General features: G+C 44.9%; 1 protein-coding gene across 3 annotated transcripts in view; it reads right to left on the bottom strand.

Moving 5' to 3' along the window:
• Positions 1-26,991, bottom strand: part of SH3RF2 (SH3 domain containing ring finger 2) — a 297,259-nt gene that overhangs the window by 106,829 nt on the left and 163,439 nt on the right. For all 3 annotated transcript variants that reach the window (XM_063928116.1, XM_063928115.1, XM_063928114.1), the window contains exon 5: positions 22,926-23,246. In XM_063928116.1, coding sequence (XP_063784186.1) covers positions 22,926-23,246 — 321 coding nt within the window. The remainder of the gene's footprint in view (positions 1-22,925; positions 23,247-26,991) is intronic.

The raw sequence follows: 26,991 nt of genomic DNA on the forward strand, positions 1-26,991 counted from the left end.
GTTCACTAAAGTAGCTTTGATGGGTTTTTACTGTGATCGCTACCGCTACTTGTTGCATTTTGTATGACCGTTTGGTTATGGAACAAACTTATTCAGCGCTTAAAGACATAGCTAGTAAATGTAATCTGAATTAAGAACTGGGATTGAACCCATGACCTCAGTGCTGCGAGGCCGTAATGCTAACCATTGCCCCATAAATGGTGCGTTTCTGCTATTCTGCTACCTAAGCGAACATAATGCTGCGCATTCCCCAAAGCAGCTTTGATGGTTTTTCTATTGAGATCGCTATCGCTACTTGCTTTGTCTCCCAGGCCTGCCTTTTGTATGACACTCAGGTTATATAACAAGCTACTTTGTACTAAGCGGTTATCATTATAACTCTATACCACATAATACAATGCCAGGGGATTAAACCCTGCGCGTAGCACAGTGGAAGTTGTACTGTGTATCGCTGGGCTGTACCGCGCTATGCAAATCATGGCCTGTCTATTTTTTATTTATTTTTATTTATTTATTATTATTATTATTATTATTATTTTTGGTTTTTGTTACTGCCTCGTTATGCTCTGTGTACCCAGGCCTTTTTCTAATGTATGGACTGTGCAAGGCATTGCAAATCGCCTGTGACGCCTTCCGACTAACTGCAATACAATAATAATGGAGCTAAGGCCACGGGTAATACCGAAAAATTTGCTAATATGAACGATATGGCGCGTGACTGTCCCACCTGATCTGTATTATACTGTTCTTATATACCTACTATCAATGTAATAATACATGTTCACGGCAATGCGATGACTGTTCTTGTAGTGTGAAAGGGTCTGAAACGGTATTTGCAAGCCCCAGGAGGTCATAGGCTGTCTCCATGTGTGATGTCAGCCTCCACAACCAGGAAACAGCTTGGAAAACACAGGAGACACGTGTGAGAGTGGCTTTATAAACTTTTAGACTGCAAAGCCATTATAAAATGTCTAATTGGAGTGATGAAGAGGTGAGGGAGCTGCTTTAGGATCAGAGGGGATGAGGAAATCTGCTGCCAAATTACTGGGACCGTCAAGGATACCCTCATATATAAAACATAGCACAATGCTTCAAGCTGCTGGGTTCCATCGTACTACTATCCAAAATTATTAATAATTAATTTAATTAAATACTTATTAATAATGTGTGGGCTAGAAAAGTCCATTTATATTGACAACCACTGTTTTCTATGGGTGAAACGGGTTCAGTGTGAATGGTACCAAAAAAGGTAATGAAATGGTAATTTACTGGTTACAACATGAGATGTGAAATGGGTTTAACTGCTCAGACATAAATAAATGTGCCCGCACTGGGGAACGAACCCAGGGAGCATGCACTGTAAGCGCCTTACTCTAACCGCTAGGCCACAGCTATTTCTCCGTTTTAAGAACCGTTTCAAATACCATTTCAAAAGCAGGTTTTGCGATGTGAAAGCAGCGTTACTAGTACCTGTTCTACCCTGCAATATATACATGCCGTTGCACTTCTGCGATCCTTGCATCAATCGCATACTATAACCCTATCATACTTTATACGCTGTAATTTAATACTGACTCTGCAATGTAACCACTGACCCATGTTATACTGTCTACTATGACACTATTACCCACTATGCGCTGCACTAACTCCCACAACCCTGTAATTCTACCCAGCACCCCCCTGCCCTTTTATTTAATTTATTTCTGTATTTTTATTTTTACACCCCCTCCCTCGTATACCATACACTGGTCACACTGCTGGGAGGGGTTATGTGCAGGGGAGAAGATGAAAGGGAACCACTAACATTGTTGGAGGAGGGGAGATAAGATAACCCCCAGCCAGATAGCGTCTGCTGGACATGCTATCAGTAATTAAGAAGGGGGGAAGCTAGTGTATTACTGTGAGAGCAAAGATTTTATGAGGGAAGCCTTAGCAACGGGGAAGGGGAGGGTTGCTTAGATGTGGGATTATACTGGTGGACAGTGCTGGACTTTTCACTCATTATGTTCATTGACCATTGAGGCCTGCTTATCAGACAGTCGCTTTAACCCACTAAGCCACAGCGCAGAAGCCATACCCCTAGCCTGTAAATACATGATACTTATCTGGGTGGTCCCTCTGCGTTCATCCTAAGGAATCATTAGATTGCAAAGTTTCGCGTGGGCTCCCCCCGAAGCTAAGCCGTAAGGAGAAGCGAGACGAGTAGTCTGATCATCTGTAAGTAAGTACAGTAAGTGAAAGGGAAAAGTACCATATTACAAAGTAACATGACAGAAAAGGGGAAAATTTATGGAAATAAATAATTAATATTTAAGCGTGCTGTCTTGCTGCTGTGGGCTGGAAGAAAGGCAGCAGTGGGTATTGAACCAGGGAATCCACATCACTATTCAGAACAGTCCCAGCTATTAACCCAGTGAGCCAACACAGTACCTGACGGGTAATGGGCCGGGGGAAGGTGCAGGCCTGCCTGCCACCAGGGGGGGGGGGGGGGGGGGGGAGCGCTGGGGGCTGCTGCCCCCACCCCAGCTGTTGCGTCACTGCGTATTGCGGTTGGCTGTACGCAGCTTGCCCCGCCTGCGCTTGCGGCGTGAGGGTGCTCCGAGACAGTATTGGAGGGTACGGGTGGGTTAATTGCAGCGCTGGGGGGGTGCACGGGCTCCGGCGGTGGTGTCTGTCCCGCCGGAGCCGTTATCTGTGGCTGCTGCCGCTGCTGGGCGCGTACCAGCGTGCGTGGGTACGCGCCGCTACTGTGCAGCGTCGCTGGGGGTGTAAGTGTGGGCTCCGGCGGTGGGGCCTGCCCCGCTGGTGCCGGGGTTTTGTGGCTGCTGCTGCGGCTGGGCACGTCCCATCATGTGTGGGTACGTGCTGCTCAGGTGCAGCGACGCGGGGGGGGTGCTCACGGGCTCCGGCGGTGGGGTCTGTCCCGCCGGAGCCGTGCTATACTGCTGCTGCTGCGCACATCCCATCGTGTGTGGGTACGTGCTGTTAGTGTGCCGTGACGCGGGGGGTGTGCGTGTGAGCTCCGGCGGCGGGGCCTGTTCCGCCGGAGCTGGGACATCCGGCTGCTGCTGCGGCGGCTGGGCGGCGCCGAGCGTGACGCGATCGCTCGGCGCCTGAAGGGGTGGGGGTGTGTCCTGCGGCTGGTTGTGGGCTGGCGCGCCGGAGCCTGTTTCGGGCCCGCCGCGCGCCAGCCAGGAATGAGGGGTGAAGCGGGCGGCGGTCGCGGGGTTGAAATCGCGGGCTCCGGCAGTGCGGCCTGACCCGTTGGAGCCGGGATGTGCGGTTGCTGGGCAGCGCCGAGCATGACGCGATCGCTCGGCGCCGGAAGTGGGGGGGGGGGCGTGCCCTGCGACGGGCTGTGGGCTGGCGCGCCGGAGCCCGCCTCGGGCCCGCCACGTGCTAGCCACTTATGGAGGGGTGAAGCGGGCGGTGGTCCCGCCGTCACCGGCCGGGGCCCTGGAGCTGCAGTTCCGCGCGCTGGCGTGGCCGTGATTGCGTCCGTTTGTATGAGACGCCGGGGGGGGGGGATTCCTCTTAAGCCTGGGCATGCTGCGGGGTGGACGCTGGCTGTTATACAGCGTTAGTGTAAGGGTCTGCATCTATTTGCACTAAAACAGTGTACGGAGGGTATTGCGGGGTGCGCCTGCAGTGTGGTTCTACCTGCAGTTCAGGCGAGGGGGAGCGCGGGGAGGATTAATAATCAAAGTGTACTTATTCCTTCCTTGATTCCAGGAGCTGCCTTCTTGGATCCTTGATCAGCATGAAAAGAGGGAGCCTGCCTGGCATTCCTGGTCTTTTGTACCTCCCAGGTAACTCTCCTCCCCTTTTTCCTATAGGATGCTGCTATGCTACCTGCTCTATCCCCCCCCTCCCCCTCCCCTCCCCCTTTCTCCCATTCCCTGTCCCAGGCTTCCTTCTTTTAAAAAACCCAGGACGCTTATTTATTCTCGGGCCTATTCGTCCCTCGAATTCTTTTATAGCAGTCATCTTTATTTATGCTTTCTTCAAAACATGGGGTCCTAATTCAGAGTTGATTGCAGCAGCAAACTTGTTAGCTAATGGGCAAAACCAAGTGCACTGCGGGGGGGGGGGGGGGGGGGTAGATATAACATGTGCAGAGAGAGTTAGATTTGGGTGGGGTGTGTTCAAACTGAAATCTAAATTGCAGTGTGTATAAATAAAGCAGCCAGTATTTACCCTGCATGGAAACAATATAGGCCCTCATTCCGAGTTGTTCGCTCGCTAGCTGCTTTTAGCAGCATTGCACACGCTAAGCCACCGCCTATTGGGAGTGTATCTTAGCTTTGCAGAATTGCGAACTAAAGATTCGCATAATTGCGAATAGAAATTTCTTTGCAGTTTCTGAGTAGCTCGGGACTTACTCTGCCACTGCGATCAGTTCAGTCAGTTTTGTTCCTGGTTTGACGTCACAAACACACCCAGCATTTGCCCAGACACTCCCCCGTTTCTTCAGACACTCCCGCGTTTTTTCCAGAAACGCCAGCGTTTTTTCGCACACTCCCAGAAAACGTCCAGTTTCCGCCCAGAAACACCCACTTCCTGTCAATCACATTACGATCACCAGAACGATGAAAAATCCTTGTTATGCCGTGAGTAAAATACCTAACTTTTGTGTAAAATAACTAAGCGCATGCGCTCTGCGAACCTTGCGCATGCGCAGTAAGCGACTAATCGCAATATAGCGAAACTCGGCAACGAGCGAAACAACTCGGAATGACCCCCATAACCCGCCCAAATCTAACTCTCTCTGCACATGTTATACAGTATCAGCCACATCTGCAGTGCACATGGGGGGTCATTCCGAGTTGTTCGCTCGGTAAATTTCTTCGCATCGCAGCGATTTTCCGCTTAGTGCGCATGCGCAATGTTCGCACTGCGACTGCGCCAAGTAAATTTGCTATGAAGTTAGGAATTTTACTCACGGCTTTTTCATCGTTCAGGCGATCGTAATGTGATTGACAGGAAGTGGGTGTTTCTGGGCGGAAACTGGCCGTTTTATGGGTGTGTGTGAAAAAACGCTACCGTTTCTGGGAAAAACGCGGGAGTGGCTGGAGAAACGGAGGAGTGTCTGGGCGAACGCTGGGTGTGTTTGTGACGTCAAACCAGGAACGATAAGCACAGAACTGATCGTAGATGCCGAGTAAGTCTGGAGCTACTCAGAAACTGCTAAGAGAGGTGTAATCGCAATATTGCGAATACGTCGTTCGCAATTTTAAGATGCTAAGATTCACTCCCAGTAGGCGGCGGCTTAGCGTGAGTAAATCTGCTAAAAACAGCTTGCGAGCGAACAACTCGGAATGAGGGCCATGGTTTTGCCCAACTTCTAACAAATTTGCTACTACGATCAACTCTGAATTACCCCCTAAGCCTCTGGCAACATGACTTGTGCTAGCTGATAAATAGGAAACGCAGGTTTACTCATTTCCAACTTCAATATTATCACAAGTCTGATATTTTAAATAACCACTCCACAGGCTTAGAGCATGTTAAATACAGTATAACACCAAAACTATGGCAGAGCAATGGAATGACAGATACTGTATCTTTCTCAACTTTTATTTGCTGGTTATAATGCTATTTGACCAATGTGCAATTTCAGAGCTAAAAATAAGCTTATTAAAATAATCTTGAAAATTGTAAATGTTACTAATATGGCACCACACACTTATCCTCAAACCTATACTAGTACATATTAACTACACAGTGAACAACTGCATAAAAAGCAGCTTCATTTTCATTCATCAGGCTGTATAGAATACCCCACTTTAACATGTTAATAAACCGTTAGATTATGGCAGTAATATGGTCTCAACTACAGTAGCTACCACTGGCTTATACCCCTCCACCGTCAGCAGATATTTTGAAGGTGAAATTAGAGTCAGGTATTTTCAATCTATGGGACGACAATCAGGTGTGAGTGGACACCCTGTCTTTTTAAAAGAAAAATGATCTATTAAAGTCTGATATTCACAACACGTTTGTGAAAGTGTATCATGCCACAAACAAAGGAGATTTCTGAGGACCTCAGAAGAAGAGTTGTTGATGTTCATCAGGCTGGAAAAGGTTACAAAACCATCTCTAAATAGTCTAGACTCCACCCATCATCAACAGTCAGACAGATTTTTTACAAATGGAGGAAATTCCAGACCAATATTACCCTCCCCAGGAGTGGTTGGCCAACAAAGATCATGCAAAGAAGGCCTCTAATATGTCACAAGGTCACAAAAGAACCCAAAGTAACCTCTACGCAACTGAAGGTCTTTCTCACATAAGCTAATGTTAATGTTCATGAGCCCACCATCAGGAGGACACTGAACAACAATGGTGTGCATAGCAGGATTGCAAGATGAAAGCCGCTGCTCTACAAAAAGAATATTGCTGCCCATCTGCAGTTTCTTAAAGATCACCTGGACAAGCCAGAAGGCTATTGGAACAATGTTTTGTGGACAGATGAGTTAAAAATAGAGCTTTTTAGTTTAAATGAGAAGTGTTATGTTTGGAGAAAGGAGAACACTGCATTCCAGCATAAAAATCTCATACCATCTGTGATACATGGTGGTGGAATCATGGCTTGGGCCTGTTTAGCTGCATCTGGCCCAGGACGACTTGCTATTATTGATGAGACAATCAATTCTGAATTATACCAGCACATTCTAAAGGGGAGTTGGTAGATCCCCCTGTCACTTGCAGCTTTCAGCAGAGCAGCGGTGAATAGATGCTGTGTGCATGCACACAGTGTCTATTCCCCAGCAGAAAGGGACAGCTCACTGAGCGCTGTTAATGCCCCATAGTGACAAAAACAGGGGGGGTGGCTTGCGATAGTGGCGCTTGTTGTGAGGCCACACCCCCTACCTGGGATGCCACACCCCTTAATTCTGGGCGGTCCCTCCACAGCACATAAAGAAGTTGGGAGGTATGTTATAAACACATTGGTTGGATCATAAACACTATCACAATACATTTTAATCCAGGGCCGGATTAAGGGCCTCATGGGCCTGGGCTGAAAATGTTCAAGGGTCTATTACATGAAGTGGAGGAGGTGGGGCCAATGCCATGTAGGCATGTAGACCCCATACACTATGGGCCGGATTCAAATGCTGTCTCCCCCATCCCGGATGTGTTTGCGCCCGCCGGCAGTAAAATTAATTTCAGCTTGTTACCCCCCGAAATAGCGAGCTGAAATGCGCTTAAAGGGACCCGTTTGGGCGCCCAAACGTGTCTTTTTACAATCGCGCCCATTAGTTTACTTGAGTTTAGGTGCTTGGCGCGCCTCAACCTGACTGTACTGGGCACGATAACGGGGACCATTTGAATATCGCCCCCCTATCTCCCATCACTTTAGACGGGAGATAGGGGGCACGTGAAGATTTTAATTCCCCCCAATGTCTCCACATATAAAAGTACAAAAATTATATAACTTTGTGTGGAAAATAGAAAAAAGTTTTAATACTTATGATTTATGGCCGTTCGTGTGGCCAGCTGGTGGCTGGTCATCATCATGCTGCCTTGATGATAGGCCTATTTCTATGTGGAGGCCTGGAGCTGGAGCTCCATCCGCACCATTGTTAAACTGGCCCTGTCATGAATCTGCATTCTCCATCGCATCACTACTGTGGAACTACAGGTTCCAGCAGTTCATTTCTGTTCCAGTTCTAGTTTTCACTCTACTGCAGCCTGGAGTACACAGTGCTTCAGCTAACTCACAGCTGATCTGAACACCTAATCCAGCAGGGTGTGTTCTCACAGAGATCATCCAATCATCACAGACCAAGGTGTTTAAACTCCAGTTCCTGGCTCAGTCTCATCGCCTTGGACAACACGTCACATCCTGTGAACAGGCGGCTCCTGTATGGATGGTGATATTATACAACTTGCCTGGTCTGGGGCAGGGGCCTTTTGGGGTCTTCCCCTTGCGGGGAGCCCCTGGCTTTGAGTGGTGATCGCACACCGGTGCACACTTCTGCATTAGTACCTTGGGTACATCTTCCCTGATTGGAAATGTCTGGCGTAAAGAATACTATTCGTTTGGAGTTGGAAAAGGATTCATCGCAGAATGATCTGAAATTTGTCTTCCATGAGATACTGGAGAAGCTAGGGAAAGTGACTCTGAGTGACCTTTATTGTATTCAAGACTTCCCTAAACAAGGTATTTATGACGTGACATTTCATTCAAATGGCTTCTGCCTCAATGTGTATGAGGTTTTGAGGGGCAAGGAACATGAGCCTGCAATGAGGTTGGTGAGAATGAAACCTCTTTTTGCCCTTGAAGAAATTTCAATTACTGTTCATGTTTATAACCCATACACAGAGGTGAGCTTGTTAAAAGCCTTCCTACTGCAATCCTGTTCTAATGTGCGGGGTGGAGTAAAACAAAAAAATGCCCTGGGTATTTTCAATGGCAAAATACGGTTCTGGGTGAGACTAAAACCTGACCCAGATAATGTGGGTGGTACTAAGCATCCCCCTGCTAGTTTCTGCATTGGTGGTAATAGGGGATTCTTGTACTATTTTGGACAGCCAAGCTTCTGCAGACTGTGCTTTATGTATGGACACACTAAGGAGGAATGTTCCACAGGCAAAGTTTGTAGGAATTGCAAGCAAAAAGATCATGAGGCTGGCAATTGCCCAATGGCAAAAAGCTGTGATATCTGTGGAGAGGTAGGACACAGTGTCCGAAACTGTCCTGCTGCTAAAGTCAGTATGCGAAGGCAAACGTTTAAAGAGCTTGATGCTGAGATGAGAGCAAAAAACTTTGCAGATCGTGGGGTTAATATACAACAGTCTGTGCCTGGTGGGAATTCCACTAGTGAAGAGCAGGCTAGGTCTGGACCCAGTGCTGATAACGAGGAACAGCTTGTTCGGTCTGATGAGCCTGCATGTGTGGCTGCAGATGAGGGACAGCAAGAGGAGTTTGCTGATGTAATGGAGGATGTGGTGGAAGCATCAAGTGACTGTGTGGAGAGTCCAGCTCTTAGTCTGGTAATAGATGACTGTCAGAGTCCTGTACCATCGGTGGACTCTACTAGAGTGGAGGAGTTCAGCAGTGGGCCTGAGGAGTCTGGCTCAGTGGCTAGGAAAGCTGAACGACAGGTGCGCAGAGCTAAGAAGCCACGGATGGAAAATACAACAGGACATAATACTGAAGGTATAGAAGATGTGTCCTCTGCTGAGGAGGATGGCGATAGATCACAAGAGGCATCGGCTTATTTTTTAGATGGGGGAAATGTTATCCCAAATGTAAAGAAGTGTGCCTCTTACAAGGGGTAGCAAGGTATAGGGTGAGGAGGACTGCAAAGCTGTTGAGGAAGAACTGCTTTAGATCTCGGCTAAAGAGATGGTGGTCAAAAATAGCTATTTTTTGTGCTGTACCTTGGGCTGCTTAATTAGTTCCCTGATGTTTTTTAGGGTGAACTTTTGTTTACGTGCTGTGATGCTAACAGTGCATAGTGGATGTCTAATGTTTTTGTTTTACAAAGTTTATTATTATTTTTTTTTGTTGTCTGTTTGTTTTATTTTGTTTCAAATGTTTAATTTAAAAATATTCTCGCTGAATGTGAGATTAATCACAAGTAAAGCCAGAAGATCGGCAGTATTAGAATATGTGGCAGCAAGAAATGCTGATATTATTTGTTTGCAGGAATGTGGATTGTCTCATATACCGGGAAAAGAGGAATGGGGCTATGGGGAGGCTATATGGTCTGGTTCTAGCTGTAACAGGAATGCAGGGGTGGGTATTTTGTTTAAAAATAAAGAAATTAATATAGAAAGTTATTTGGTGATAGAAGAGGGGAGAGCTATCTCTGTAAGTGCTAAATATAGAGGCTGGAGATTTAGGGTGTTTTGTGTTTATGCTCCAGCAGAGAAGAAAGAGAGGAAATGTTTTTTTGAAAAATTAAAGTTTTTTTTTTGTCTGGAAGAATTCCTACATTGCTTGTAGGTGATATGAATTGTATTCTAGAGAAGGAAGGTAGGAGTGGGAGAGGAGAGGTAGTTGTTGATATTACTGGGAAAATCCTGAAGGATATTATTCTGGATTTTGGTTTTGTTGATATTGCAGAGACAAGTATGGGTAAGCCTGTCCCAAATACCTTTTTTGCGGACAGAGGAGGGGTAATGTCTCGTATAGACTATTTACTTTGTTCTAAAGATGTGATGTTTGGAGAGTTTGTACAGGAGAAAGTGCCTTTTACAGATCATGATTCTTTATGTTGCAATGTTTGTTGTGAGTCTAGTACAATATATGGGAAAGGATTGTGGAGACTAAATGTTAAGCTTTTAGAAGATGAGGTGTTATTCAAAGATTTCTGTAAGAAATATAGTTTCTGGCAAAGTAGGAAAAATGAGTTTGTCAATATATTGGAATGGTGGGACTGGGTTAAGGAAAGGGTTAAGAAGTTCTATCAGAGAGCAGGATATAGGAAAGCTGTGAGAGAGGAATAAGTATCAGCTGTGGAATAGCAGGCTTAGTTTTCTTTATAAATTAAGAGAGGAAGGTGTGGATGTGAATGATGATATTATTAAAGCAAGATCTGAGGTTAGTAAATGTTTGAATAATAGAGGTAAAGAAATTATTTTTAGGTCTAGGGTGGAGGTATTAGAGGAAAATGAAAGATGTACAAGGTTTTTTTTCAAAAAAAGCTTGAAAAATAAGCATGTGATAAAGTATGTGTTAGATAAAGATGGAGAGGAAGTAAGTGGTGAAAGAATGATGGATGTGATTACAGAATTTTATGAAAAGTTGTATGATAGGAAGGAAGTAGATAGTGATATGGAAGAAGAAGTATTGTGTGGTTTGTCTGAGAGAGTGTATGAGGGAAATTTGCCGGTTTTGATGGATAAGGTAACAGGTGATGAAGTGAAAAGAGCTGTGGATAGTGCTAAAAGGAATAAAACTCCAGGTATGGATGGGTTGCTGATTGAGTTTTATAGTTGTTTTTGGGATGTCATAGGGAAGGATGTGTGTGATTTGTGTGCTTTTATGTTTGGAAATGCAAGATTATGTGATAGTATGAAAGAAGGTATTGTGGTGTTAGTGCATAAAAAAGGTGATAGGGGCTTGTTAGAAAATTGGAGACCTATTACGCTTTTAAATTCAGATTATAAAATTCTGGCAAAAATATTGGCAAATAGGATGCGGGATGTGGTGGATCAGGTGGTGGGTGATGATCAAGTGTGTGGTGTGCCTGGTAGAAGGATAACAGATAATTTGATTTTGCTGAGAGATGTGTTGGGTGACTGCAGAGAAAGGAAGAGAGTATGTATGTTACTAGCTTTAGATTTTGAAAAAGCGTATGACCGCGTGTCTCACAATTTTATGTTTAAAGTATTGGTATGTATGGGGTTCCCGGTGGATTTTGTAAGATGTGTGAGAGGGTTATATGATTCTGTTGTGAGTAAGTTTTTGGTGAATGGGAATATATGTAAGAATGTAGTGATTAGGTCAGGAGTACGACAAGGATGTCCATTGTCAGCTATTTTGTTTATTTGTGTTATTGAACCATTATTGCAGATGATTTGGAGAGATAAAGTTGTAGGGGGGGTGTTGGTACCAGGTAGTGGAGGTAGGATGGTGAAAGTATTGGGGTATATGGATGATGTTGTGAGTAAGACTGTTGCAGAATTGAGAAGAGTTAAATTACTGGTTAGTTTCTTTTGCAGTGCTTCTGCATTTAAAGTTAATTGGTGTAAAACAAAATTGAAGTGCTTTGGGGATGAAAGTTGCAGTGTGGAAGGGATTATGAGCGTGAGTGAAGGAATTAAAATATTAGGTGTGGTGTTTGAGGATGATTTGAAAGGGAGAGTGAGTTGGGAAGAATGTAGTAAGAGGGTACAGAAGAAGGTGGATTTTTGGAAGATGAGACAGATGACAGTGTTTGGGAAAGTGTTGGTGATTAAAAGTGTGGTGTTACCTATTTTATTGTTTCTGGCATGTGTTTTTCCTCCGTCTGTGCTGGAGATCAAGAAAATAAACAGAGTTCTTTTCATGTTTGTTTGGGGTGGGAAGATGGAACGTTTGAAACGTGAAGTGTTGATAAAGGCAAGAGAGAAGGGTGGGTTGGATTTCCCTGATATTGAAATCTTTTTGTACAGTATGTTAATTATATTTGTGTTATAGTAGAGTTAATGGGGAAGGGGAGTAAAACTGCCTGTATGGTGAGATATATGGCTGGGTGGACTTGGTATGGTTTAGGGTGGATCAAAAGGGACCTGAAGGTACCTGTGGCGTTTAGAAGTCCGTGGTGGTACGATGTAATTGAAGTTTTCATTAAAAAGAAAGATCTTTTGAATATTTCTTTAAGTGGGTTTAAAGACAGAAAGAAGGTTATGAAAGTTATAAAAGATAGAGAGATAGTTTGTAATATCAATTATATGCGCTCAAGTGAAGCTGTGATTATATGGAAGAGGCTATGTTCGTATGGCATGTCAAATACACAAAAGGAGATTGTATGGTTGTGTATGCATGAGGGGTTGCCAGTGAGAGTGTTTATGAAAAAAAGAGACTTGGTAGCTTCAGATGTCTGTCCGAGAGACAATTGTTATAATACTGAAACAGTGATGCATGTAATGTGGAATTGTGGTTTTGCAAATGATGTATGGAAGTGTTTGGGTGGCTTGTGTAGAGAGATTACTGGTGTTAGGTATATTGGATGGAAGGTGGCATTATTTGGTATGGGAGCATGTGATAGAGGAAAAGAGACTTTTGTGTTTGATCATGAGCTGTGTGATGGAAGTTTTGTGGAATGCAAGGAATCTGTGTGTGTTTAGGAGTGAGTGCTGGTCTGTGAATGAGTGTGTTAGAATGGTATTGGGTAAGTTATATGTCTATTATCTGAGAGATAGGAAAGGAAGAAAAGAGCTTGATGCTGAGGGAGTTTGGAAAGTTAAAAAATGGAGGCATGTGGTTAGATATGTTAACGAAGATTGATAGCCTAATAGTGTGGGTATGTGTTAAGTTGTATATTGTTTTTTGATTATGAACAGGTGTGTTTTTTTTTTGTTTTGTTAATAATAATAATAATTGTTTTTAAAAAAAATCCATGCTGATTTGTTTACTGTCTAAATCTGCATTGTAGATGACTATGTTTACTAACCTAAATGGTTTAATAAAAAAAAAAAAAAAGTCTCCTGTTTGCAGTCCTCTGTCTGCAGAGATACCCCTGTGTATTGGACCTGTGGAACTACAGGTCCCAGCAGTTCCAGTTCCGTTCCAGTTTCCAGTTCCAGGTTCCAGCCTTGGACAACACGTCACATTCTGTAAACAGGCGTCTCCTGTTTGCAGTCCTCTGACTGCAGAGATACCCCTGTGTATTGGACCTGTGGAACTACAGGTCCCAGCAGTTCCAGTTCCGTTCCAGTTTCCAGTTCCAGGTTCCAGTCTTCAATTCTTTGTTTCCAGCAATCTCCTATTTCTGGCATCTCCAAGTTGTTTCCCTGTTCCAGTGTTCCTGTGGAACTACAAGTAGCAGCAACCACTCCAGCTCTCCTGCGAGTCACATTCAGTGTGCAAGTTCCTGTGTTCCAGTCTCCAGTCTTCATTGTTCCAGTTTGCTACAAACTCCAGCCACAGTCTGCTACACCAATCTGCAGTAAGAGACTTTCCTCAGGTGTCTTCTCAGTTCTCAGCCTCTTCACCTAATTACCAGCATTCCACACTGTGCATTGCCTTTAGCACTTAACATCTTGCTGTGTTAGGACTGTCTCCTGCTAGGGCCTTGCTTGGCTTAAAGACGTATGCTTCTACAGAGACTGTGTGCTTTAATGGCTATTCCTTATATACTGTACCAGAGTTTTGTTTGCTGCATCTGATTTCATTATTGCCTTATCATTTATATCAAGTTTCAAGTTCATCTTCATTGCTTATTTGTTACCAGTGACTTTTGAAATATTCATTTATCGGATTAAGTTATTATTCATTGTTCCTGTCATCGGTTATCCCTGTGTGATAATAAATATCAAGCGCACATGCGCGGAACTTTTTGTCCGTTTCCCAGTTTCCTCTATCACTCCTACACTGACCCACTAGTGCCACCTCCGGAGACATACTAAATCCGAATCCTGACAGGCCCTGTGTTACTCTAACCAACTCATACCAAAGATTTTCCTACTGGACAGTCCTAAATTAAAAATAAAAACTAATTCAATCTGAATTTTAACCCAGAACGTGAGGATTTGATGAATTTGTTGAGCTCTGAAAAGTCCACTTATCAATTTAAAAGGCATGCATACTGATGTGGCCTGATGCTAAACATTATACAAGCTTCCTGGTGTTTAAATTGGCTTACCATACTGTCCCTTTAAACCTGGACACTTGTGAGTGTCCACGACACCCATAGAGCGTGAATAGAAGCTGTGGCTAGCGCAGAGAGCCCACAAGAGGCTTCTTTGCGCTCGTCACCCTGCGAGCATTCTAGTGGCCAGGATCCTGGTGTCAGTATGCTGACCGCCGGAATCCCGGCACCCGGCATCCATACCCAACGCATTTGAAGGACTCATATGGTAACCCTATGTATAAATTATACAAGAAGGTGCTCTTCTTTGAGTCAGTGTATCTTTATACCTTCAGCACAGCCCTGTGTAACCAATTTTGAAGTAGGCAGTAAAACAGCTGCACACTAAGTAAACTGGAGAAGAGGCAGGCAAGTTAATAGACTTGGGCCCTAATATATAGGGCTCGGGATACCGACAGCGGCACACTGAAAATTAAGATTTCGACGTTGGAGGGGGTAAGTACTTTTAACCCGCCTTCCCTGCTTTAAAGGTGGTGGCTAGAGCTAACCCTTCTAACCCTTGGGGGAAGGGGGGGGGGGGGTGGCTAGGTCTAATCCCCCCTACGGCCTGCTTACCTGCCTTTAAATCTCTTGAAATACTGATTCCTAAATCCCTTTACTCCTCAGTAATTTCCATAATACCCCTGATACTATACTGTATTTAGCCTTGGGGTTTTTGTGACCCAAGTGCATGATTTAGCATTTTTTAGCTTTAAACTGTGGTTGCCATGTTCTTGAACATTTCTCAAGCCTACCTAGGTCATCAAACATTTGTATAACCCCTCCCGGTTTGTCTACCCTGTTGCATATCTTTGTATTATCTGCAAAAAGGCATACTCGCTCTTCAATACCATTTGCAATGTCACCAACAAATGTATTAAAGAGAACTGGTTCAAGTACAGATCTCTGGGGTACTCCACTGGTGACATTTCCCTCCATAGATTGCACTCCATTTACTACAACTGTCTGTTTCCTATCCATTTAACTGTTTTATAATCCAACCCCATGTTTTAAAGTTTATTTAGCAGTCTGCGATGTGGGACAGTGTCAAATGCCTTACTAAAGTCTAGCTATGCTACATCTAAAGCCACCCTTTGATCTATTATTTTCCTCACAGAGTTAAAAAAGTCAATAATATGTGTTTGTCATGATCTCCCACCAGTAAATCCATGCTGTTTTGGATCATGTAAGTTGTTTGATTTAAGATATTCCACAACTCTTTCTTTTAACAGTTTTTCTGTTACTTTCCCTACTACTGATGGAAGGCTTACTGGTCTGTAGTTACTTGCGTCTTCCTTGCTTCCACTTGTGTGCAGTGGAACTACATTGCACCTGTATCTAGTGACTGGTTGAATAATTCTGTTAATGGTGCTACCAGCACTTCTTTTAGCTCTTTTAGTACCCTTGGATGTATCCCATCTGGCCCCATAGATTTATCCACTTTTGAGTTTTGAGAGTTCTGTTAGGACCTTCTCCTCCAACACATTTGTTTTTGTGTGACAGGAGTTGGACCTTGTCTTTATACTAAACCATACTGCTTGTTGACCACTGGATCCTACGTTCTCACCCACATATGTCTGATATCCTGTCACCGTTTGTGACAATTAAATCTATGTTTAGCCTCAGAGAAAGGAAAATGTATGGGTTTAAAGTCAGCTAATTGAAGCTGTGGTAGGCATTAAGCTGGGTACACACTAGAGTGACAAAGTGGCCGATGGGCGGGCAAATTGAAATGACAGCCAATCTGTGACATCATTGTCAGTGGTTCCTGCATATGGGATGGTCGGCCTTACACACAACCAGACATGTCAATACAGTATATCGGAATTGGCTGTGCTGTAGGGCCGACCTGGCACACACCGGCTGATGCACTACAGAAATTTTGTTCATTGCAGGAACAAACATATCTTTCTAGATTGTGCCCAGCATTATCTTTTATAATGGTGCTCGTTCCTGTGGCCAGGAAAACTGACACACAGTGGCGCCGAAAGCGAGTACTAATTACCCAGGCCTTGCTGGAGGGGCCTGGCGGGGGCATGACCGCTCCACCTTCTTACTTGTCACCCTGCAGCAATGCAGCCTCTCTTCCCAGCTGGGTGGCAGGGGGTGGGGCTGGCAATTTCATGATCACTCCCCCCCCACCCTTCCAGATATGTCCCTGGCTGAAGGGTGCCTGGCATCCACCCCGTGCAGATCAGTGACATTCCGCAGTGCACATACAATGTTTTTTTCCGTGTTTTTTTTTTTAAAGGGGGCCAACCACACCTCTGTGCTTAGGCCACGCCCTCCTGCATTACCGGGACATCAGACCAGCTGGACAATTTTATAGTTAGTGTGACCGAGTAAGCTTAGTGCTAGGGAACTGCCAAGGAGTAGCTCTTATTTTGTGAAAGTTATGTACAGACTTTGGGCCAAGATGATGGCACCTTATTTATGAGCCGAGTCTCAGACAATCTATATAGATTTAGATGAAACACAGGCATTGGACTATCAACACTAAAGATGCCCACACATAGTAAGATTTTTTAAAACCATGTGGGCATTTCTGACCGATCGGAACAACACATCGTTTAAAAACTGTCTATGTGTGGGCATGTCAGTGATGTGATGCGCACACCCGTGGTTCGATCTTTGCCTTCTCAGATCTCCTGAACATGCAGAAGGATCTGAGGAGGTCGTGAACGATGCCTTCCTGCCGAAGAATCAAGCAGTGCCCCGCTCCCCTCCGCCGTTGCTTGTGTATGTGCACTTGCCAATGGTGGCACCACGCCAGGTCCCCCCTAGCATGGCTGCGTATACGGGCGGACCGCCGCCATGTTTCACATCACAGTGCCCCTAAAACAGTCCAGACACGCCTCTGTTGTCCGAGTCACTCCCACCCAACACTGCATTGCCTCCCTCCGACGTTGCCAATCAACTATGAAAGATCCCACCCGTTTGCAATTTTCGGATTTCTGCGTGTCAAGCTGAATAAGGTCCAGTATTATATATTTATATGTGAAAAAGTTATTAATACATTTTAACTGCTTTTATATTTGTATGCGCTCTCTTAACGTGATATACAGTTTTTATCATTTTTTTATAATTTAATAAAGCTCTGGTAAGGAAACCCTGTAGTAGTTAAGCTGGGTGCACATTGAGCAATATATCAGCTGAAATAGCGCGAGCAGCAGATCGGCAGGTGGGCACAAACGATATGTCTGTGATCGATGTCATTCACAGACATATCACGTTGACTCTGCAGCACAGCTGAGGGCTGATATATCTGAAGATATATCACCACATCTGGCTGTGTGTACAGGCAGTCTACTGACCGCCCGTGCACTTGTTGCAGGGACCACCGACACGGCTGGCTGGGTAAATTCAAAATCCCGCCCAGCTGTTATCACTGACATGGTTTGGGATTGTTGTGGACTCGGGGTATCTTCCGAAAATCGGGAAGAGGAACCGCAACTGGGCCGCAACAGAGATGGCCGAATGTAGGTTTTCCTCATACAGGATTCGGACAGCAGGCAGGAGGCACGTGTTGGATATTGAAGATCTCCTGAAAAACAAGAACTTGAAAGGGCTGATGAATCCTCTGCAGACAGACGATAATGAACGTGGCTGGAGAACAGGAAGATTGAGAGTAGTAACCGTGGCTGGAATGCACGGTGCGGAAGCCTGTGTTTGCTGGACGCACGGTAAATTAGAGGTACAGGACGCGGAAGGCACTGACTGTGCTAGGAGATACAGAAGTGCTTGGCGGCACTGACTGTGCTAGGAGATACAGAAGTGCTTGAGGCATGGAGGTGCTTGGAGGCATGGAGGTGCTTGGAGGCATGGAGGTGCTTGGAGGCATGGAGGTGCTTGGAGGCACGGAGGTGCTTGGAGGCACGGAGGACTGGTGATCACCACTCTGGGGAACTGATGATACTCAGGCACTGATGCAGGGCCTGACGCCTGAATTTATACTTCCCACCACCGTCTGGTTGGTGGGAAGTGCCTGATGACGTCACCCGCCCAGACGCCGGACAGAGCGCCGGGAGCCGCCAGCGAGGACGGCCGCAGAGAGGACCAGCGCCCCCGGAGAGGTAAGTATGGCGGGCGAGGCGGCGGTGTGACAGCTGTCATGCCAGCATAATATATCGAGCAGCCAATAGCTGTGTATACTTACATGAATCGGCTGCTCTGTCAACGCGACCTTGGGTCTGCTGACATGTTGTCCTATTGTGTGCCCAGTATTAGGATTGGAGAATTGTAAGACTTATAAGAATTAGAAAGCATAAACATCTGCAGTCTTGGGGATGAGTGATTGTGTCACCTATCAAATGTCCATAATATAAACATCTCTCCTGGCCACACATCAGAAGAAAGGCTATATATCCTGAACTTTGACTTAATAAGTTAGGTTAGCTCCCAGCTCAGTTATATTATTGTGGCATTAGGCATAGAGATGAGTACAAGTTTTAAAGCCATTTCACAGAATATTCCACTCATTCCACAATTGGGTATGACATTTTGCGCATTTTCCCAGCAACATTTGGCCTTACGTGTTGAGCGTAGAATGACCTACTCCAACATCAATCAAGCCACACAGCTGAATTAATTTACATTGTTTTCATCCTGGTTTGATTTACTGTTGAATGCCTTTAAGTACACAGAGGATGTAGAGCAGCAAGTTACAAGTAAATGCACAACAGTCAATATTTTTCTGGATAGTCCCATTTACAGAGGCATACTTTTGGTATATCCAGTTACATAAGCTGCGTGGGCAATATATAGGCATTACAATTCAGTGCTTGCCATTGATCTTTAAGCTTTGATACTGAAATATCATACTTGAAAACTTATGTGTAAAAATGTACCTGTCGCTTATGAACAGTGTAGCTGGCCAATGTATGGTAGGACCTTTTATTCATGAGTATTAAGCCTATTAATTAAGTAGGGACTCCGCCAACATGTGCTTTTCAAGTAAATTATTATAATTTTTTTTAAGAATGATTGTCTTCACTTTCCTTGTGACATGCTCCTTGGTAGTTAAAAGTCCATGAAAATACATTGGCTTATGCTACTCATTAATGGCCATTTAAATGAATGACCTTTAATGGACGCTAATGGCTTGAGCATTTTAGTGAACCAGCCATTAACCGAAGTCAAAAATTGATCTTTACTCAGGACTGATTAATACCGGCTATCCACATAAAAAAGGAACTGGATCAGCCAAGCCCAAGAGACACTGGCATCTGTGTGTACATTCACAAAACTAGCCTTTGTGGCTACTTACCAAAAATTGTAAAATATAAAAGCGGTTAATCTATGTCGTAATTGTATGTGCATTATTCATTGTAAAACCAGTGGCCTGTCTGTGGAGTGCTGCGTTATATTTCATCCTAAGCTGTTTGGGGTAGATAGAAGCAATGAGCTGTCCTCTCTGCCTTGGAAACTGCCAGCGTGAAATTAGAACTCTTATAGCGTAACTGAGTTTTCTAGCAACACCTATTAGCCGAACTCAGAAGCAGGAAGTGAGCCAACCGACCAGACCGCGCTGATCGCTGTTAACCCCCAAACCGCTGAACGCTCCTCTCATTCTGGCAGCCTCAGCATCAGATAACATTGCAGGTGCAGACCTGCGGGCTGTGGCTCATGCTGCCTTCTTAAGAAAATACACTATAAATGTTTTGTTATTGTGAGTCTATTTTTTACAGCGTGCAGTTGCAAATTACAAGCCCTTACTTCATTTTAAAGCCACCATTGCAATTCAATATAAGCAAATAAGAACACATTTTAAATAGCTTAATTAGTTGCCTACATTTCAGAAATTCTAACAAAGCAGCATAGCTAGTATTTCACAATATATACAGAGCTAATTACTATAGATTAGATATAGGGATTACTGTACATTTAGCTATAATTGTTTATCATTTTCCTTTCTGCAGCAGGATGTCATTTCAGGGGTGGTCTTCTGTATGCCGAATGTCGGGATCCTGGCGCACAGTATACCAGTGCCGGAATCCCGACACCCGGCATACCGACAAGTATTCTCCCTCGTGGGGGTCCACGACCCCCCTGGAGGGAGAATAAAATAGTGTGACGCGCGTAGCGTGGCGAGCACAGTGAGCCCGCAAGGGGCTCCTTTGCGCTCGCCACGCTGTCGGTATGCCGGCGGTCGGCCTCCCGGCGCCGGTATGCTGGTCGCCGGGAGCCCGAGTGCCGGCATACCATACTACACCCCATTTCAGAGGAGAGGTGCCTCTCTGATTGAGCAAACATAGATCAACTGCTTGCAGATTGGTTCATCAGAGTAAAGGGCCCCATACACTACCCACGATATGTCTGAGGCTGAAGTCGGATGCAGTTTCCTTTGAACTCCCCTGGGAGCTTCCCGGGAGTGATTACATACTATTTGGTACTTTTGTGCTATTTTTGCATAAGATATATCGCATGCGATTGATGAAGCCGCTATACATCACATGCAATATATCGTACGGCATACACTTGTACCATGAGATATATCTGATGGGCTGGATAGAGGGCTACGGGGGCTGGGAGTGTCCTGAGAATGCCAGTCAAACTTCCTTGCGATACATCGCATGCGATATATCACATGCACAAAAAACACACTTTTTCCATCCGATTCCATCCAATTCCGATATATCATTAGTGCAGCACTAACGACCTAGGGGCTCCGATCCGACATCCACGGGGATGCACATCAGATTGGATACGATCTAAAACACTTACGATTATACACAATTTCATACAATATATCAGACGGATATATCGGAATTGTATGAATTCGTGTCAAATCGTACTAGTGTATGGGGCCCTTTAATCTGGATACACACTATAAGATTATCTGTCCAATCTGGCTTGTTGGAACGAAAATCTGGTAATGACAATTGACCATTTGCTCCCAAACACTGAAAAACAGACACAAATGGTCATTCAGACAAATTGGTTATATCCATTTGATTTAATCAATTTATCCAAACAACCATTTTTGTCCGGTTTCCAGATTTTGGTAGCAAATGGTTGATTCTGAGGGCTGGTTATCACAAGCCTTGCAAGCCTTAGGCACGCAAAGTACAATCCTTTATAATTGCTAGGTATCGGGGCTAACTGGAAAGCCCTCGGCAAATCAGTTAGCTGCGGAAAATCACTGCGACTAATTGGATACCTCTGATAGGGATAAATATATCAAAGCTTGGAAAGAGATACAGTGGCGAGAAATAAAGTACCAACCAATAAGTACCTGACATTTTGCATATACGAGGGGAGTGCAATAAGTTTCCGGATGTGCAGTGCATAGGTAGAGTAGACACAATCTGACTGTCTGCTTGGGAACTGTAATCTCTAACTTAAGTTATTGTGAAATGTCAAGGCACAGAACCGTATATTAGCAGCACTGCACACTGTACGTACAAGTCTGCATGTTCACTTCCTTCACAAATGCGTTATGGAGCTCAACAGAGGCCACTGGAGAGCCATGATCTTCTAGGACTACATAAGTGGTCTGAGCCAGCAGGAGAGTTTTGATGAACTGCAATCTGCATTTGGGGAGGAAGACCATCAGTAAATATGAATCCTGGATTTATAGTTTCGCCTCTGAGACCAAACAACATCAGCCCGGTGGACCCCAGTTGTTGGTGAACCGTCACAGAGGTTCCGACATGAGCGCAGTGTGGCCAAGCCGATGGTGGCTGTTTTTTTGGTCAAAGCTGGTCATATCACTACTGTACCACCTGTACCACAGCACACCATCACTGGGGACTGATATGCCAACCAGTGCCTGCCGAAAGTACTGGATGCCATTTCTAGGTGCCATCCAGGAACTCGCACTTGAATGAATCCAGGAGCTTGGTCATCCGCCAGACCTCGCCCCCTCCGACTTCTTCATGTTCCAACAAATCAAGATGCATGGGATTCATTTTAATTCACTGGAAGCTGCAGTGGTGAGTTCATCCAGCATGTAGAAGACATACCTGCTTCAGACTGGTAAAGCTGCTTCATAAAGTGGTTTGAGTGCATACAACTTTGCGTAGACTTCTCTAACGAATACTTTGAAAAAAAATGTGATGTTCACTTTGTAAATAAAATACTTTTTGTGCATCCGGAAACTTATTGCACACCCCTCAAGCAGCCGGTAAAATAGCAGTAAGACACTGATTGGTTAGTACTTTTTCTCTCTCCACTTTATCACTCTTCAGCTCTGAAGACTGAGCAGATACATACAGGCTGTTGTAGTAGCATAAACAAAGATGACTGCTATAACATACTGTAGCAATCTAATAGGGCACCTTTCTTGTATTGATGGAGTTCAGAATATCAGACCACACCAGATCCCTCACAGCATACCCAGTCTGTTGTATCTAGTAAATGCTTGTAAAATGACCCAATTATCCATATAAAATAGCCTACAAGATGCAGGTGCTGGTAAGATTCTGGGGAGTTTTTGATGTGCTTTTAAAGCAACAATATTTTAAAAGGCAAAACCAACCAGCTGCTTTGAAAATATGGGCAATGGTTCCCATGCCAGGTTATAACTTTACATTTTGATATTCAATAGTAGAGAAAACCACATCTTGAAGGACAACCACATGGGTAACAAAATAAATGTGCAGGCATGTTAAGACAAATAAAAAAAACACATTTTACCTGGTTTGGTGAGGTGTTTAAGCACCTGGCCTTCTCAATGATGGCTGTGTTACTTGAACTGATAAGTATGGGGGTGCTGATTTCTGGAGCCTGCCGACCCGTGGGAGAATTCACAATCTTGTTTATTGTATTTAGGGCATTTGTGATGAGGAACTGCCTTGGGCTCTTTCTTCTCCCCTCAGTAACTCTGTGCACTGTAGCAGAGTCCACAGACTTCGCTTTTGATGGAGACTTCTTCAGTGGAGAGGCGACAGGCAGATTTTTCACATCTTTTCTTTTTCCTTTATTTGACTCCAGCAGTTGCTTGGCAGAGCTGTTCAACTGCAAATAAAATATGTGTGTTTTTTTTTATTTCTCTCTTTTTTTATATCTATAATGCAAATACTGAACATAAAAAACCTTATACAGGAATTAAATAGGATTTTTTAATATAGATTACCAATAGATCCAGCACACTGTCAGTGGTGCACTACACCTATTACATCTCCAGCACCAATTGCACTGTGCGTAGGGATGTAGTTATGTGACCGGTGGTCAGGTGACCACCCGTCACTTTACCTCCTCCTACATCATGCACCCTAAGAATCCCGATGGTCGGCATGCCGACCAACAGGGACTATTCACACTTGTGGGTGTCCACAACACCCATAGAGTGGGAATAAATTCTGTGGCGACTGCAAGTCACCACCGAGCCCGCAAGGGGCTTGCTGCGGTCGGCTACCCCGCTGGCATGCGTCAGTATGTTGACCTGCGGTCTACTGACCGCTGGTCATGCAATACACACCCCTGTGGGTATATACTCAGTTTCACTGGGCTTTTTTGCCATTTGGTGAAGAGTGTGCACTCAAAACATAAACCAGCCTTCTGATACAAAGTTATAGACATTGTGTATCTGTGCTTTTTAGATGGTACGTGATCAGAATCCCGACAGCAGGATCCTAATAATTAGAATCCCAATCTATCTCAAAGGTAAGTACTGGCCTTGGGGTTAGATACTAGGGGGATATACTGTAGATTGTTCTAGTTTCCCTATGGGTGCCTACACACCAGCGCGATTCAGCTCAGACCACAATCACTAGCTGATTGTGGTTCCTTTCCCCTGCCAGCTCCCTGCTTCCCGATGCGCTGCCGATGCGCACGGGAAGTAGAGAGAGGGTCCCCTGATACCGATACGATGTGTGGTAACATGTATTCACAGTGCATCGGATCGGGTGATCCTAACTGCAGCAGTCAAGATCTCCGATCCAACGTGCGAGCGGCGGGTACGTGCATCGGATCAGAATTGTTAGCAGAAAAGTTACATTTCTGCAACGTTTCCTATCCAAACGCTCGAACGACGCATCTAAATTGGGGCCATCGGGACAAAATCGTCCTGGTGTGTACCCATACTTAGACTGATATGCTAATGTCTGCCATGCTTTGCATTATCCTTGTGAATGGCTTTAAGAGTAAGAGGCCTATTCATCATCACTTAATGGCCCATTACACATGGGAAAATGCTAGTTTCATTATGTTTTGTGTAACTGGTCATTCACCATTAGGGGTCCGATAGGGCCACCTCATATTTAGCAAACTGAAAACTTTGTTTTTTAGAATTTCCCTGCAAGAACAAATACCATCTTCAGATGATGAATAGAAACCTTATAAATGTGAATGGAGATAGACGACACATCTGCCTAGTCTCTTAGGTTTATGATAAAGGGCACTTATACAGTCACGTATCCAGTATACAATATGCTAGACTAGGACACAAAGATGGTATAAATTCATAAACCAATAAATTCCATCAAATGCCATCTCATCATCTGTCAACAAATGTATCAGAGGTTCTCCTTCCTCTAAAATCAGTGTACAAAGGGGGTCATTCCGACCCGATCGCTCGCTGCAGTTTCTTGCAGCGCAGTGTTCAGGTCGGAACTGCGCAAGAGCCGGCGCCGCAGTGAGCCGGCGCATGGCAGCTGTCGTTGCCTAGCGATCGCCTCTGAGGCAGGCGCTAAATTTAGCACAGCTACGATCAACTCGGAATGACCCCCAAAGGGCAGAGAGCTATGGTGATGTTATCCTTGGTTTACCTATGGTGTACAAAGCCTGTTCCCTGCAGATATAACGAAAGAGGGCAGGGTGCTTTCTCCCAGCTACAGTAGGACCTTCATTTAGATTTTAAGATGAACATTCAATAAATAAACAGTGCAATAACTAGAATGTTCTTGCCATTCTTGGGTATTACAGCAATATGCACCTTTTGAGAAGATGTTGGGAGGCTGTCTTGTGTGATCAGCAAGCTACAAGCATTTATATAGAGTGTCAGAAGGATATCTCCAAAGGCTTTATAACACAGACATAAAATCATCTGCCCATGGACTCTTCCCCCTGCATGGCTTCCTTGGTTGTCATTATCTGAAAGTTTCAGAAGGCCCACTAAAATTTATAGTGTGGATTTTTGTCTTCATCCTCTATAGTGGGCTGTTGGCCTTGGTATTAATGAAAAACGGGTTCACTACGGCTGGCCGGCTGTCGGGCTCCCGGCGACCAGCATCCCGGCGCCGGGAGCCCGACCGCCGGCTTACCGACAGCTTGGCGAGCGCAAATGAGCCCCTTGCGGGCTCGCTGCGCTCGCCACGCTACGGGCACGGTGGCGCGCACTATTTTATTCTCCCTCTATGGGGGTCGTGGACCCCCACGAGGGAAAATAATTGTCGGTATTCCGGCTGTCGGGCTCCCGGCGCCGGTATACTGAGCGCCGGGAGCCCGACCGCCGGCAAACAGAAGACCACCCATGAAAAACAGGTGGCTACGGGGGTTATTCAGAGTTGTTAGCAAACCAAAAAAGTAAGCAATTGGGCAAAATCATTTTGCACTGCAGGTGGGTCAGATGTAACATGTGTAGAGAGAGTTAGATTCAGATGGGTTATATTGTTTCTGTGCAGGGTAAATACTGGCTGCTTTATTTTTACACACTTTGGATTTCAGTTTGAATACACCGCATCCAAATCCAACTCACTCTGCACATGTTACATCTGCCCCACCTGCTGTGGAACATGGTTTTACCCAATTGCTAACTTTTTTGTTTGCTAACAACTCTGAATAACTAGCCATTTGTCTGCTAAAGGAGCACTTGTTCTACCCACCGTTCTTCACATTAGGTATGTGATTATTTTTAAAAGGAGCCCCTCGTTTAATAGCCACTCTACAGTATGTCCTCTATCAGAAAAGCCTAACAAAGATGACTGGTAGTAATGGAACAGTCAGATGCTCAGTCCCTTGCATCCTCAAGTGGGTACTTAATTAACAATAACTACTGATTGGAATGAAACCTAGAGAATGTGCTAGGAAATGATTTTGCATTTGAAATAATGTAAAACAATGCAGCGTCAAAGAGTGGTGTACTAATAAACCTGTTACAGCCTTGTTTGCAGCATTAGTAGATCATTGATGCAAGTCAGAAAGTGGGTAAGTCATTCTCAACTCACTGTCAGATCACTGCCATACAGATGGCATATTCAGAAGTCTATTCTCCTTCTAGTGGGGCATACTTCTATATTGGGGATGTTACAGGGGGTGTTACTGGGAAATCTCCCTCACCCGGCATTGTGTAAGTGAGGCTATTTTCAAGATAGTGGCACTTGATGTTCCGGCTGTTGGGATCCCGGCGCTCACCATACCAGCGCCAGAATCCCGACAGCCGGCATACCGACAACTATTTTCTCTCTTCGGGTGTCCACGACCCCCCTGATGGGAGAATAAATAGCGTGTGCACCACCGTGCCTGCAGCCTGGCGAGCGCAGCGAGCCCGCAAAGGGCTCTTTTGCGCTCGCCCCGCTGCCGGTATACCAGTATGCCGGCAGTCGGGATGCCGGCGCTGGCATACCGTAGTAGACCCCAATAATCATGTTGAAATGAGAGTCAATTAGTGTTATTCACCCACTGCCTTCTAAAGGATTACATACGGGAGACCGGCGCACAGCGACATCCCTTCAACCGAAATACCGTCAGTGAGGCAGCGAGTCCCTCGTGGGTTTGCTACACTTCGGGACCGGTGGTAGGCTTAGCTCACAGCACGTTATAT

The sequence above is a fragment of the Pseudophryne corroboree genome, chromosome 6 (genome assembly GCF_028390025.1).
Source record: "Pseudophryne corroboree isolate aPseCor3 chromosome 6, aPseCor3.hap2, whole genome shotgun sequence".
In the NCBI taxonomy this organism is placed as follows: Eukaryota; Metazoa; Chordata; class Amphibia; order Anura; family Myobatrachidae; genus Pseudophryne; species Pseudophryne corroboree.